Here is a 16,728-nt window from a genome sequence, read left to right on the forward strand (position 1 = left end):
TATTCATTTTTCCAAAACCCATGACAAGCATATATCAAGTCCATGGAGAATTATGAATTTGTGTTACTAATATAAAAGTCCATAGAAAGTTATGATTATTTATTTTAGACTTATGATATTTATTTATTTCATATTATTATAAACCCATGGAATTTACATAATTAGAACCCATGGTCACTATTTATATCGCAACATTCATAATATTTATTTCCAAAACTCATGGTAAATATTCACCTTACAAGCCCATTATGATTATCTATAGAAAAACCCATGAGAATATCACATTATTCCATTATAGTGGTTGTTGTCATATTTTATTTGAAACTCATGGATATTGCCTCTATTAAAACTCATGGAAAATATTATTCACAAGAAACATTGGAGGTTACTATTTAAAAGCCCCAAAGAAAATATCATTTACAAAATAATCCATGGCAAAAATTATGAGAAACCATACATATTGTTAGTTAAAACCCATGAAAATTAATACCCAAAACCTGTCATAAATATTTATTAAGGCTCATGAATACATTTAATTTTTGCTAGCAACTAAACCCATGTGGAATAAAAATTCATGTCAATATATGATACCTTTGTCCATTTTGTAGGGCTCACAATGAGAAGTAAAAGGATAGGCCCAAGTGTAGAGAACAACCAATTTAGAGGTCCATCGAAATACTCAATCCTCATGGCCAAGCCTAATATGAAATTCAGTCAAAACAACTTGTGTGCAAATTGACCTAACTAGGGAACTCCCTTTAGTTCTGCCTTCTACTGAAGAGCACCTCAAGAATCAACTAAGCTCTCAAACCAAATTAGGAGCTGGCCACTTGTCCCATCAGCCTCTCTGTTGTTGTGATTTCTAACGTGAACAGTACTAAGAGGTTGGGCTAATACCAAAAAGTTGAAATGCAATAAATGTCATTCTTCCTCCTTAAGTTTTAGTTATTGCTGGAGGAAGTCATGACCAAATCATCCAAATCATCTAAAACTAATGCATGAACCAAGTCCATGAATTCCTAAAGGGGAAATTTGGGGAAATGTGGCTTGGAGGGCATAAAAGATCTCCAACGGAGCTCCCTGAAGTAGGCTAAAAGCTTGACACTTGGCTCTTGGGGTGATAACTCCTACTTTTTGAAGCTCAAATCTTAGTTGCAGCAACCAAGCTCTAGCCCTATGTTTGTCTTGATCTTATTGGTTGAGATCAATTTCTAAATCTCAACACTTAAGGACATTACCCAAAGAAGATAAACTACCCCTAAGCAAATCACATCATTTTTGGCCAAACGCTAGGTTAGATGCTCTGAATTTCAGCTCTATTTGACATTGCCCAAACAAGACAAACATTCAAAAATGAGCTCACACCATTTTTGGCCAAATATCATGATGGATATTCTGAAAATTCTCTTGCTGATCAGACCCAACATTTTTGGCTTTTACTAGTTACTCCCTAAGCTTCACTATAAAATGAAAGAACCATCTACTTATCAGGGGGGACAAAATCCTCTAAAAATCTCCATCAATCTTGCTATTTTCAACCCTCGATTCAGAAATAAGTTCATTTTTTAGTTCATAAATGCCCATACCCATCAACTCACAAATATTTATTCCCTTTTCTAACAAAACCCAGCACCATAAAGGTCTCATGATTAGCTACAATTAGTCTCTCTCCACCATTGCCAAAAATAGCCAAGTAACTTTACCATTTTATTCCCACACATCACCACATATTTGTTCACCCACTCATATAAGAGTAGTTTCCATCATTTACCATACATCCTTCCATATATTCAATCATGGGTATAAGAACCTTGGTTAATATTTGCTGCACTAAGTTGGGATCTTTCTCTCTCTTCATTCCATTCTAATTTTTCCTCTTTTACTTGTAATTATAAAGCCTTTAATCCTTTTTTATTGCTATTATAATGAAAGTCATAATGTCTTGGATACTGTAGCAGTATTGGGCCTGGAGGTCCATTACACATGTCGTGTAATGGACATAAGGCCCATGCCGAGGACGAAATATGTCAGAGGAGAGGTAAACGTTATCAGAAGGGTCCATATTAATAAATAAAGAAGTTAATTTAGATCATGACGACTTAAGGGGCTGTACTGAGAATAAGAGAAACCTCGGCTGACCGAGGTCATCGCTAGTAGAGATGATCTACTATCCGAAGAAACATCACAGAAGTACTTAGTTGATGCAGATAAGTACTACGGAAGCTCAAGACAAAGAAGGATCATAAAATATCCAAGGAAAAAGTTGCTATCTTCACATTAAATGCTCTGTAGCTAACTCCCTAGCTGCATTAATGTGGAGATGATGCCTGAATAGTGGGTTTTAGCCTTACATCTACTACATGAAGACTTATGGGAGGTGCTAACGGGACAAGTATAAGGATTCACCATTTGGCATGCACGTGGAAGATAGGGATGGCAAGGAAAAAGAGCATAAAAGGAAGGAGCGGGAGAAAAAAAGGGGATTAGAAAAATCTAAAGAAAAACTAGTCAATATTCAGGAACAAAACTTGTATCTAAATTTGAAGATAATATAAGAGAACAGTACACCTCGGAACTTGCCGATGACCATTTTTCTTTAGTATAATCCTATTTTGTTTCATTCTCTGATCGTCTGATTGATTCCAATATTTGTTTGATTAACTAAAGCCCAGTTCTCCAACTCATTCTTTGCAAATTCATTGTTTTTGGGCTTTTTGGGCTGAAGTCATTCCATATAGTGGGCTATAAGCTCAAAATTGGTCCTAATAGATACTATAGAAGTTTTCTTTCATATTGACTTAATAATAATGAGGAAAATATTGTTGGGGTTTATGCCCTAAAATCCAATTTATTGGCATGATATAAATAATTAATTTGTTTAATTATATGAGACAATTTATATATGAATTAATGAGACATTATCATAGTTCTTGAGATGCATTGTATGTGATTTATGTAATTTAATCACATAAGATATAAATTACAAGTTTCTTGTAAACTCAAAATATAGTTCGTAGTCGGTGATGATATTTGATCATAGAAGTGAAGACGTCTAGTTGATGTGTCTTAAGAGTTAAGACATATTGAACTGGACCGCTGTGAGATTAATTATTCAATCAACAGCTGTCACCTGAATAATTAATCTCACTACTTCTAATTTCATAGACTTTCAATCCTAAGAGAATAGTGAACCTGATCATGAAATGTAGGCTACTTTGATATATTAGGAGTGAGATCTAATATTCACGGTCAAAACCTCAGTATGTTGGGTAACCACACGCAGTGTTGAGGGAACACATGTTCTTAAGATGGAATTCATAATCTCTTTTTTTTAAAGACACAAAATATTCCCTTGAAATAAGTTTAATGGGAACTGGTCATTTAGGGCACCTACTTTAGTAAGGAGTTATTAAACCTTATATTTACTGAAATCGGATTTCAATAAATGTGAATAACTAAAAGATTAAACTGGGTACTCAATGATAAAATAGTTGTTTCCAAAGTGACAGTTCATTATGATTTTGTTCACTATGGATATTTCATGGAGAGGTCAAATAATATCATTAGAGTTTTGAGATATAATTTTATTAATAAGGATTAAAGTGCAACTATATTTATATAGTAGTATTAAATATAATTAATGGTAACTTTGGACTTGTCAAGAGTTGACAGATAAGCTCAAAGCCCATTGGAGCAAGAGTCTTATTTGTTTCATTTGGTCCCATCTCAAGCCACAAACAAAAGCCCAATTGGGTAGGCCCAAAAGTCTAACCCAATTATATAATCAGTTATGTATAACGAGAGAAACATATAGAATTTTCAAAATATATAGATTATGGAAATGGTGTGCATGTGAGTGTAAGCCATTTTCTTATTCTCCCTTGAACACATACATGTAACCTATTTGAGAGACCACACTTCTTGGGCATCGTGTGGAATTGAGATGAAGATTAGAGGTATTCTCAAGTCTTGATTTTGAATTTCACTGCATCAAGGTACGCTTTCTATTTTTTGTTCTAGAATTCAAAGGATACATGTTATCTCTCATGAATGAAGGAGAGTCGTGATTGTTGCTTCCACTGTGTGTTTTGTATGAGATGCAAAACCAGTTTTTTCAACAATTATATGATCATGTAAACACATTTATTGACTAATTAGATGTTACCGTTAGAAGTCTGTCATATTCACTATAACGGGCCCACTTTTATATTGATCGACTTTGGAGAAAATGTATAATTTTTACTATGCAAATACATTTATTAATTTTTCAGACATCTACCCCTGAACGTTTCTCTTGTTTACCGCTGAGCTATTTGTGGTGGGCCTTTTTTGTAATTGTGAGCTGGGCTCCTCCTGCCACGCTATGGACCAATGGTTCTGGGTAGGAGAGTTAGGACTAGCTTGACTGCAACACACCCCACGCCAGCTTGTGCACAAACTAAAGCCCTTCGCTAAAACCTTGGTCACATGCCCATGACATAGAAAACTATTATAAAAGAGTCATGGCAGCCAGGTGTAATATGACAACAATAAAAAGAATATGCTTACTGTCAGCCAGTTCATAGAAAATACTAAATGATGATCTTAATAAAGGAAGAAACAATGCAGTAATATAAATGCAACCTAAATAAGATGATAACAATAAAGAAAGGAAATCGCACTATGCTTAATCAATAAAATAAAGGAAGAATGGTCAGTTTGCCATGCTTGATTTCTTTACGGATTTAAGTCTAGGAAGGGAACTACTCTTCAATATGGGCAATCTCATAGGAAAATCTTGCCACATAAATTACCCACTTTGAGAGAATGGGCCTAAATGACTTATTTTCAGATTCCTTAATCCTTACTAGAGGGTAGGTTTTTAGAGGGAGAGAAGGGAATAGCCTATTGGTGCATGCCCACTATCACACTCTTGCTTACTCTCTGTTTTTCTTTTCTTTCTAATTCCTTTTTCCTTTCTAAGTTTTTTACTCTATCTTTCACTCTCTTGTTCCGTTGTCCCCCCTTCCCTGTGCACGGTTGAGGCCCCCTTTTATATTGCCTACCATGTCGGGTTTTTACGATTTTACCCCTTAACTGGTTTTGTCCTGGTGTGGGTGTCCTTCCTAGAGCACCCACTATCTGTCAGCTTCTCAGCCATCACCACTTACCTGTGCTGGCCGTGCCATATCCCATTCTTAGACAAAGAGAGTCTTATTTTGTTTTCTTGTTCACCATGGCATTCAAATCTGGATAAGGGTGGGTATTCTCTCTCATTATCCCTTATGACATGCACCTAGTGATTTCAACTCATCTTTCCCTCTTTTGGGTGGCATGTCATCTTAACAGGACATTTTTCAGAAAAGAGTTTGAGCGAGAACCCTAAAATAGGCTCTCCCCTTCTTCCCACTGTCAGACCATACCCTCTCTTACCTCTGACCCATGGCCCACCACTCCTGTATTGGCTGGGTACAAGTTGGTGGTGCCTAAGCCTTGTGCATGCTCCACTTCCATGTGTGTCCATGGCTTGTCTGTTGTTCATGCATTTGCCATGACTTGAGGGCTCAACTGCACATTTTGCTACATGTTCTTGACCTCTTGTGGCATGAATGAGTATCTGAGCTTTCATTCTTTATGTCTTACTTCTTTCTTAGGTTGGTCCTTGCTTGATTGTGGGCTTTTCCTTCTCTAATCTATTCCTTACCCTCTTTGTGAGTCGGTTAATACTTCTGGCATGCCATCCTATTATTCCTGTCATGCTATTATTTAACTTGTGCTTGCTGGGCCTTTTTTGGGCTTGCTGTATTCTTTCTTTTTGCTCAATTCCAGTAGTCCAGCATTACCATTAGGCTAGTACTCATGCTGTTTTAGGCTTCCTTGGCCCATTTCATTCTTTTGGGCATTCTCGGCCTGTTTCATCTCCTTGGGCATCCTCGGCCCATTCCAATTCTTCATTCTCATGGGCTTTTGCTAAGTCTTTTGGGCTTTCTTGGCCTAAATTACCATATCCTCTACTTTTGGGGTTTATGGGCTTTTCCACCAATCCCTTATTTACTTAATTTTTTACTTTGGGCTTCTTTGGCCCACTCTTACTTGTTTTCTATTTCTCATAATGACCATGGGTTTACCACTTCTTTTTCTAGGCTCCTTTGGGCTTGTTTGCTTTCTTTGAGGCCCCTTTGCTATTTTTTAGGCTTATGATCCATTATTTCTGCTATTTGGGCTTAATGAGTTTCTTCTCAATTTACTAACTCATTTCCTTCCATATTGTTGTGCTTTTTCCTGTTATTGGGCCTCATTGCCAAAGTGGGCATCAAAACTATTATTTAAACACTTATTATGGTGGGCCATCCTATATGTGCTAACTTATCTTTGTATGAGTTATTTTTTGGGTCTTATTATGATCTTTGTTGAATGCAACCTGGACCTTGAGCAAAAATTGGTCTTTCATACTTCATCGATAGCCTTTGGACTATATTCCAAGCCCAAAGTAGAGTCTTGGTCTTGGCTTTCCAAATACCATATTGGCAAAGAAAAATCTGCCACTAACAATGAGAAAATACTTCTAAAAATAGGTAAGATTTCAATAATTTCTAGAATCTACACATCAATATGCATGGATGAATCCTACAACATGCAATTTAGGGGTGTTCAAATTCACCAACCACCCAAAATGAGAAGACCCAATTGCCCACCACACGAAAAACTCATGTAAAGTGTTTTATTCATTTATTTATTTTTTCAAAATTTTTTCCAAGAGATAACTGACCAATCAAGCTGACGGAAAAAGTGTCACACCACCACCAACCTCAGATTTCCGCCCATAGGTAAGTATCTCTCTTTTGTTAGAATCGTGCATGCATGTAAGTACAATCGTGCATGCACGAAAGTACTATCAAATCTATAAATTGATTCATGCAAATCAAGTGTAAGTAAATACATCTTTTATTTTCATGATTGTAAAACGTGATGGCATGGGTTAGCTGACATTGCATTAGATTATAACGTCACGTCGCCTCCCCTCACTTTGTATTTTATTTTTTTTTATTTTTTTATAGACTACTTACCTGCTACTCCGAATAAACTTCCATTACCTATTGAACTCATTTTATTTCATTTTAGACTCTTGCATAATTTATTTCATTTTATTTTTTCTCTATTTTTCTTCCGTCCAGCAGCGTTCTCCAAAATTTTAAACTGATCATTGTGTACTCTTTTCTTTTTTAATTTTTCATAGGATTGATAACGAGAATATGCTAAAAGGAAAGACTTTCTAGGTGGTGAAGGTGACTCAAAACAGCAGTTTAGGGTGGCAGAAGATCCTAAATCTTAGAGAAAGTCTAGCTAGAGACAAAAAAAATTGACAACAAATTTGACACTTATTGATGTAGCAAATTGTTAGTGGCACTGGTAGATAAAAAAATGACCTTAATAATGAATTCAAATAAGAACCAATAAAAGCATACAAACTTTAGTGAAAAATGTTGTCAATTTTTATTTGTACCGTAGCTTTACTCTAAAGGTTTTATAATTTTCAAGACCTTTTATACGATACAAATTGTCGGATGGAAAGAGTATATTCCATGAAATGATTGTTGGCATCGATGGGAATAATGAATAATCTACACCAGCTTTGGCTATAGATATGGAGTTGTGTACGTATGATGCTGCCGACAATATGCATATATAGATGTATGCTCCAGGGAAAGAGTTAAAGAGTTGTATTTGGAAGCCTACGAGGCTACAAATGGAAAAATGATCATAAATAATAAATTTTACTAGTGCACTACTAAACGAAGGAATTTGCCCAAATAAAAAACAGCGTATGTCATGGCTGATAGAGGTGAGTTTTGATCTCACTGTGATTTGCTTCAGGTTACAAATTAAATATCGTGTGATTCCTTCACTAGCTTGATGGTTTTTTACAGTTCTCTGTTCAAGAAAAGTGTGTGGGGTCATTCAACTGTCATATAATTTGGTTACTTTTGAAGTGATGATCAAGACGCCAAAATAAAATTTTCATTGTGATGATGTTGTCATATACACCGCGTTGTATATTTAAAACTGTAGTCAAATTTCAATTACAAGTGAATTGAAGAACGAAAATGTGGCATGAGAAAATACTCATAATAAAAAAATTAATGGCTTTGGTACTGGAAACTTAAAAATATTTTGTGTATTTTATTTAGCATAGCACAAAAAATTTAGTCTATAGTACACCTTTTCCTTTTAAAAGTATAAGATTGTTTTTATTCTAGTTATTTATGTATCAAAATTTCATTTTGTCTCCTGTTATCAATTTCTGTTCTTACCATCAATTTCATTTAGTAATCTGATCACTAATATTCCATGAAATAGTTAAACATGAAAAACACTTAATGATCATATTACTAATGAAGGCGAATAATAAAGCCAATATATGAAAACATAATCAGACGGGGCTAAAATAAAAAAATTGAAACTAAATGTGCCAAAATGAAAACGACCTTAAAGTTTAATAAACACCATAACTAAAAACAACATATCTATGAAATTGTATATGATGAGACGTTTTGTGGGACCTCCCTTATAATATGTTTGATCCTACATGTATAAATTTCATGTGCTGTGAGAAGGTAGTCTCATAAGATACGCATTATTGTGAGTACGAACCCGCAATATTGTCCATGCCCCGGCCCCCGGGGCATGGTCCTGCATGTGATAGTGGTACACTGTTTATGGAGGCATAAGAAACCTTCCCCATTGAGTGGCCCCGGCAGTGAGGAATTGTCAAAATCCAGGCCAGATTAGTGAAATTCTCTTTTTCCCAAAAGGAGGGCAATGTGTCCCACAGATCCAGTTAGTATCTGTGTGTCGCTTTGTATGTTAGAAATCCAGGTGTTATATATTTATATGGTCCATTCGTTCACGGATGAACTTGTAGTACATAGATTTTGTTCAAATATATGGAGCTCACAGTCAGAGTCATCTGCCCAGCTATTTTTTTCAAATATAGCATATAGGTACTAACAATAGCATGTCTTTTAATCACGTGTAATGAACTTCGTGATCCTAAAAATATTTGCTTAAATGAATTTTTTTTTTTTTTTGGTCTTTTGATTTAGTACATGAATTTCCAGTTGATTACTTCAATAGATTGTCAACAAAGAATTTTAAGTTCAACAGAAGTACAGTATCAATATTTCTCATTGTTTGGAGGATTTGACATATATCCTTCTCTCCTTTCCATAGAACAATATAGCCATTATATTTTTCTCTCCTTTCACTTCATATGGTACATTTGGTCAGTTTAGACAGAAAGAACTAGCCTTACTTGCTCATGTACTTGGAATTGAACTTCCTGTGAGCCCATATATACTTCAAGATCTTCACAGTTGGGACTTGGGAGAATTATGAATAGGCATATGGACAGATTGAAGCTCTTGTATAATAATTAAGAACGAGTGCATGGTGTTTGCGCACATAAATATACAAGCAGAATGTATGAAAGCATTCACTCTCATATAGTGTTACTGTTATCAGTTATATTTAACCATATTTGGTTCTGTGAGTGTATGTGTGGGTGATATTGAACAAAACATGAAGGCATATCCACAAACTACAAGCACTATGCTTCTCCATTCATATTAGTTCTTGATTCAAACTCTTACATAAAGAAGTTCTAAAAGATAATACATGGTCATTACTTGTAGCCTATTCTTCTTATATGAGAATTTTCAGCTACATAGCTACTAACCTAAAAAAACAACTTGGAGAACTCTAAAAAACATTTATTTCCTTTTGCCCATCCAGATGTTTTTTCTGACCTTGGCACTACTCTGAGATGGAGCCTCAGCTTTTTTTGCACTGAACATCTTCTGGTCTTTTTCTTCCTTCATCTTTTGAGCTTTCTGCTTCTCCTGTTGTTGTTCTTTGGCTTTCTTGTCAAAGCAATACTTCTCTTCCTTCTTGTTTGCACTCCCATATGCATGACTTGGACGAGAAGAAGCATCGGAAGCCATGGAATCATCACTATCATCATCTTGATCAGCATCAGTTTTTCCATCATCATCATCATCATCATCATCACTTCTATCATCACTATGTCCTTCATCATCACCATCATCGTCATCATCACCACCATAGATAGGAGAGCCAATATACATTGTCCACCCAGATTCACTGCTTTGGCATTCTTCAGTGCCTCCAAACATTTGGGAAGAGTCCATTGCTAGAAGAAGCAAGAAGAACAAGGGAGTAGAGAATAATACCCAAGTGTCAAGTATAAGAGAATTTAGAATTGACTAAATGGCAAACTAAGGAGCGAGCTGTGTTCAGATACCTGAGAAAACCACTAATGCACGTTTCTCTCTCTCTGACCTAGAACAGCTTTCCACACAAAGGAACAGATATACTCATCTCACACACTATGAAAGCTACACAAAACCACAATCTATTTAAATTAATTACTCTCACCACACCACCTGGAAGTCTAAACAACCATAAATTCTCTGATTTCACTGAGTAGAAGACAGCTAGAAGCTGTCAATGAAAGTGAAATCCACCTTACAAAAGGCATAAATACCAAAGTTCCTTGAATTTGAAAGGACATGAGGTTGTTCACTTGGTCATTGGGTTTTATAAGAGAAGATGCAATCATCTTTACTACTCTGCATCGTTCATTTAATAAAAAGGCAGCTTTAAATGTAAGGACAGAGATTGGCCCAGTCTACAAAACTAGAGAGAATATAAGACACACACACAATTGGGGTGTTTGGTAGAGTAGTTTGAAAATTGTTGTTTGTAGTTTTTTAAAATACGTGTGGGTGAAAAAGTGTGTTGAAATGCGTAAAATGCTGTTTAAAAACTAAAAAATGTTGTTTGAAAACACAAACCAAACGAGCCCATTAATGCTTGAAAGAAAGCATAGATACTAGCAACTTAGTTACTGATTTAGCTTTCACACCTTTAATTCTTAATGCTGTGACTAAAAAAATCAGCAGGCATTTTTAACCAGTTAAAAATTACATATATAGAACCCAAGTGGAGTTTAGGTGTATGAGAGGAACTTGTCAAATATCTGTCTGCATCTGCTTTTCTGTCGTCCAATTTGCTGGTTTCTGTCTCCTAAGAAAGCAGGATTATGTCTTTTGTGTTATTGGGGTAAGAACAAGGATGTTCTTATCACTTTTATCTTATTTGCTCTTAATTTGCACTTGTAACACTTTCTTAAACTATATATTTAAGCCTATAATTAATTAGAAGTTGTATAGTACAATATTAGAGTTCGATGTTAAATATGGATAAATATTGTAGCAACTAAAGGAAGCATGCGTGTTGTGTTGGCTCAAGTAGTAATGAAATAATTTTTGGCCTATATCCTTTATGTTTTTCTAAGGAGAAGTTCTGATATGTGAAATAATAGCTGATCGGACATATACCTTCCAGAATTTACTTCTCTATTAACTTGTGAAATGACTTTTTAAAAAAAAAAAAAAATTAAAATATTAAACCAAAACGGAGATGAGTTCCATCAAATCTTCTGATACGTGTATTGTTTTTGGCCTTTCTCAAGACCTAAATGCTTTTCTCACGGTGAATTTACAAACCCTTCCACCCGTTGTTTAGGGACTCTGCTCCCTCAAGTATTAGTTCTAGGGTGTAATTGAGATAACTTATTGATTTTATTTTGTTTAAAACATTATTAGGTCGGTAAAAGTACAATTTTATTTTTAAAAATTGTACATAAACTGACAATGAAAATAAACTGGATTAAAAAAATTTCAAACACTACTTCTAGTCATTGATATGTTCACACATTCACACTCACCCTAATTTGAGCATGTGCTTTGTGGAAAAATACGAGCTGATTGAGTCATGAGGTGAATGGATGAAGGACAAAGTTTAGCTTAAACTAGTTTGAAGTTATTTTTCCTAAATTGGTGGCGGTTTATAAGATTATCATTGTGTATTATTTAAGCAAGTCATATAACTTGTGTGACTAAAAACACACATAAATAATCTCTTCAATTAACGCATCATGGATGAAATTAAATTGAGGTATTACTAGATCTAGGCTAGAACATCAAGAACAAAGAGGGCCCAAAAAAAGTGCACTATGTAATTCACGGTGAGAATTGACTATTCTTCCAAGGGGACCCTTCTTCATTTAAGAACAAAAATGAACGTAATTTTTAATGCTTGGAAGCATTTGGCATGCCCTGTCCCAATAGTATAAGGCATGTTTTGGGCTGTTCCCCACGTGTAATTCCTCACACAGCTTATAATATGGCATTCACTAGACAGGGTTAGGCCCATGTGTTATCCTTGCTGCTTGTCTTTTTTGTGGGGATCACGTCCTTCCCCTCTCCTAAAAGGCATATATGGTTTTGCAACAGGACAATTTTTCAAAGCTGTAGGTCTGAATCTGATTTCCATTTTCACCACGTATACTTTACGCATTAAAAATGTGATTGCATAATTCACGTGGTAACAATGAGATTAAATTTTTTTTTTTTTTGAGAATCAACAATGAGATTAATTAAATGTTCATACATACATGTGTGTATATTATATAAGGTCAAATTATCTATTTTATATTTCTGTTTTCTTCTTTTAGACGAAGTTTTCATACAAATTATTTTAGCAAAATTTGCCAAAAGTCTTGTAACTCAATTGACATATCTTAGTGTTTTCAAGAAAGTTACGTATAAAGTTCAAATCTCACACTCTTAATTATTGATGTATAAAAAAACTAAATGAAGTTTTTTGTCCTAATTAAGCAGATTTGGGATAATGAGAGTTTTGACTTATCAAGTTAAAAATAAACTTTAAATAAAAGAATTTACAGTGTTCTAAAAAACTTATTGTGCCTTTTTCAATATTTATAATGACCAAATTTCTTATAACTTTATATTTGAAAAATGTAATAAACATTAATAAAATTCATTATGGTACAATGAAAAAGAAAAAAGAAAAAAAACTCGTGTTCAGAAGTGATCATTACATATATAAATAGATCAACTAACTATCTTATTTGGTAGAGTGAGTAAATTTGTTTAAACAACTTACTCACTCTACCAAATAATATCCTTACACAATCTTCAAAATAATTGTTAAAAAAAAAAACATTTATGATAATAAACTAAGTATAAAAATATTTTTATATATACAAATATGATTGTTGTTATTTTTATATACACTCTTGTTTATGTATAGGGAGTTACAAACTAGTTAATTTTTTTTTAATAAACAATAATACTTATTAGAACACATGAATATGAAAGTAGTATATAAAGTTTTTTAAACAGGCTTATAATGTATTACATAACTAGAGTACCATTATAAAATGACCCAATCTTTGTAATAGTAGCATGGGATTATAAGGACTGAAACTCTAACACACACAAACTAGATAAACAACTAGTTAAAAATAAACCTAAAACATTTGCATACAAATAGATAAATTATTTTCTAATATAATAATTATTAATTAATGTCATGCCGCTTAATCTATAGTAAAGTTGAAAGTTGAAACTGCAGGCCACTTCACCTACTCTTAATTTTTAAATCTACTTTCTATGTACAACATCAATATCATTCACACACACCTATATATATATATATCGCACATCAAAGCCTTTTTTTTTCTTCTTAATTTGGCAATAGAGATTACTCTTTTATTTTCTTCTGCCTAGCTTTGAAAATAAGGCTTGACCTATTTGCTCAAGCCTTTCACTTCATCAAGGCATACAGCTAGCAATCCGTGTTGAGTGAATTTCGTTAGAATAATAAGGCCGAGAGAAAAAAAAAAACAATCAAATGGAACTCTTGGCATTATTTGAGAGGTCCTCCAAGCTCATGAATTGGCACCAGCCAGTCCAAACGTTACACCTTCTGTGCCACGTTTGCTTAGAAAAGGACGTTCTTTCTATATGATAATAAGTGAAAAGGGGATATTGCACATCGTACAATTTGATCTAATCCCTTCACCAAAATTTTCAAACCTTTTCACCCTTTTCATCTGTTCTCAGTCATTGTAAGAGATTGTATCGGATCTCAATCCATCGATTTTAGGTAGAGTTTGGATAGCGCCTGCGTTAATGTTGAGCATTTGCGTTGCTTTTCTGTGGGTCCCGTGCACTGCTCACGGGACCCGCAAGTATTTTTTTCCACAAAAAACAACTTTAAAACTAGGTTTTACGGCACTTTTAATGTATTTAAAAATTATTTTGCTACAGTGTTTTCAATTTTCAGTAATAAGCGGTATCTAAACAGACCCTTAATGTTATGATGGTTTCTCCCTCCTCTCCCTCTTACCAAATTAAGAGGGTTTTTGTTATTATCCCTCTGCTTACTTTTATTAATTTCTACAATAATCATTCAAAATAGATTCTTTACCCTTTTTTTTCTTTCTTTTTTGAAAAGTTCAATGAACGAGTTTGACTTGGAGAGAGAGAGAGAGAGAGAGAGAGAGAGAGAGAGAGAGATTCACTACTTAATATATGTGATATGAAAATAAATCTCGCAAAGAAAATTTAATTGAAAATATTTGAATATCTTAGTCACAGTCTATTGTTTTTGTCTTATTGATATATGTAGACAAAATGGTGGGGGGGGGGGGGGGGGGGAAGATGTTATTACTATTGAATTATCACTTGAACCCATGAAGTTGGTCCCTCCAAAAATATCCAATGATACTCATTAAAAAAAAATTGGGCAATTAGGTTAGTGATTATAGAGGCAAGTTACTTTTTTCTCAAAATTTTTTATTTTATTTTAAAAGCTGTTCTTATTCTTACTAAAGTTTTGAGTCATGAAGTCATTCAGGTTTATAAGACTTCATTAATTTCATATATAGTAATACTGAAATTAATATTCTTATTCACTTTGGTAGTCAATAGGTGATTCATATTGTAAATGAAATTTCTAAGAATTTAACTATGGAGAAAAATTATATGAATTTTATTCTAAGAAGGATTGTCTTCATTACTTTGATAAGAGACAATAAGGGTTTTTATTTATTTATTCATTTTAAATACAAACATATCCAATATCAAACTAGACAACTTTTATATACTTATTTGCTTCCTCCTATTTGTGGAATGCATGAAATGGATTGTCTTTGTTCATTACTTGTCATTGTGTTATGAAGTTATTTTATCTAAAAAATAAGGAGGATACAACTATACAAGGTTATAGCTGCCAAAGTCAAATAACGTCATGTACAACTCCTCTCAAGCAATGGCGGAGTCAATTGTTTTTGCTTTTGTTTTTTTTTTTTTTTTACATCAAAACTAAAGAAAAGCCTTATTTTCCATAGATAACAACTACAATAAGGGGGTGTTTAATTAATTCGCTGTAATGTCACATTATGCTATAATATTACGTTATTGTAATTTTATATTAATTAATATAATCTCAGTACAATAATACAATATTACATTATTTAGGAATGTGATAAAATTAAGGTGATGTGATATATTTTGTAATTTAAAATTAGAGTAATGTTGGAAAAAATAAAATAAACCAAAAATTTTATTGTCATATCATCGTAATGTACATCACATTAAAGACACATCACAACAAACCAAACGGGACATAAATGTTTCTCATTTGTTTTGATAAACTTTCAAAGTAGGAGAACAGATATAGATTCGTAACTTTATGCCAACTGATCATCACTCTTTGCATGTTACACACAGTCAGACTGCTTCAAGCTACACCTACTGAGTAAGATGCATGTTTGCTGATTCGATTTGAAAGAGTTGATACAAAATCAATTTATTTGCCTCTCTTTTGGACTTTCATTAGAAGATCCAAATTCTAATAGAATTGTTGCCAGAATGACAGTACAGTTACAATTTTAAAGCGAAAGCTCTAGGGTCATACTAAACTCCTAGTTCTCTTTCTAAGTGATTTGTGTTTATGGATAATGGATTGGATTGATCCTATTCATTTCTTCAGCGTTGTAATGTTTGGTACTCAAATATTGGCTTGAGGCATTTTCGATCTCTAATTTCTAAAAATATTGTCTCTCTATTCTCAAAATATATATATATATATATATATGTATATATATTTGAAGAGAATATAAAAAAAATCTTCTAAAAAGATTTACTTAACTATTTTTAAGAGCATATATCTTGAATGTTGAATATGAACTACGTATGATGTAAGAGTAATGAGATTGAGTTTCGAATCCGCGCTTCGGTAGAGTCCACTGCCTTTGTGTAGCCATAATCAGCATGGGTAAAAAAATTTAAAAAAGTTATAACTTTTGAAAGGCCCAATCAGGCACAAATACCTCACGGTCACATAGTTTCTGTCAACGCACCACAATCCCATAGTCTCTCTCACTCTCTCATATTATGGAGCATGAGAGGAGTAAATGAAAGCTTTACAGGAGTAAGTTCCAAACACATCCCAAAACTCCCAAGGTAGCTTAAGCCTTAAGCATTTACAAAACCAATATACAACACCCTCCTCAATGTGGGATAGAGCCCAATGAACTCTTTAAAATTATTTATTTTTTTGGGAAAGTAATTACAAAAAAACTGAGACGAATAGATGAAGGCCTTTCAAGTATAACTCCCAAACATTACACGTACTTGGGACACCATCTCCTTCCTCTCAAATATATCCTGTTAAGTTGTTCAATCTATGTCTCTCATTAAATTTGTGAGAGCTTGATTGATATAGACCAAAATATATTGTTGGTCTTTAAAGTTTACAAATATATTGGGTGCTTTTAGTCCCTAATATTTCAAA

At 33.8% G+C, this 16,728-nt stretch overlaps 1 protein-coding gene across 1 annotated transcript; it reads right to left on the reverse strand.

Annotated features, from left to right (window-relative positions):
• Positions 1-9,575: 9,575 nt before the first annotated feature.
• Positions 9,576-10,726, reverse strand: LOC112022562 (protein SOB FIVE-LIKE 2). The gene is made up of 2 exons (XM_065760483.1): positions 10,301-10,726; positions 9,576-10,189 (listed from the first exon to the last, which is right to left on the reverse strand). Exon 2 carries the CDS (start codon positions 10,185-10,187, stop codon positions 9,750-9,752), a length of 438 nt encoding a protein of 145 aa, XP_065616555.1. The 5' UTR covers positions 10,188-10,189; positions 10,301-10,726; the 3' UTR covers positions 9,576-9,749.
• Positions 10,727-16,728: the final 6,002 nt, after the last annotated feature.

This window comes from Quercus suber, unplaced genomic scaffold (genome assembly GCF_002906115.3).
Source record: "Quercus suber isolate HL8 unplaced genomic scaffold, Cork oak 2.0 scaffold_369, whole genome shotgun sequence".
Classification (NCBI taxonomy): domain Eukaryota; kingdom Viridiplantae; phylum Streptophyta; class Magnoliopsida; order Fagales; family Fagaceae; genus Quercus; species Quercus suber.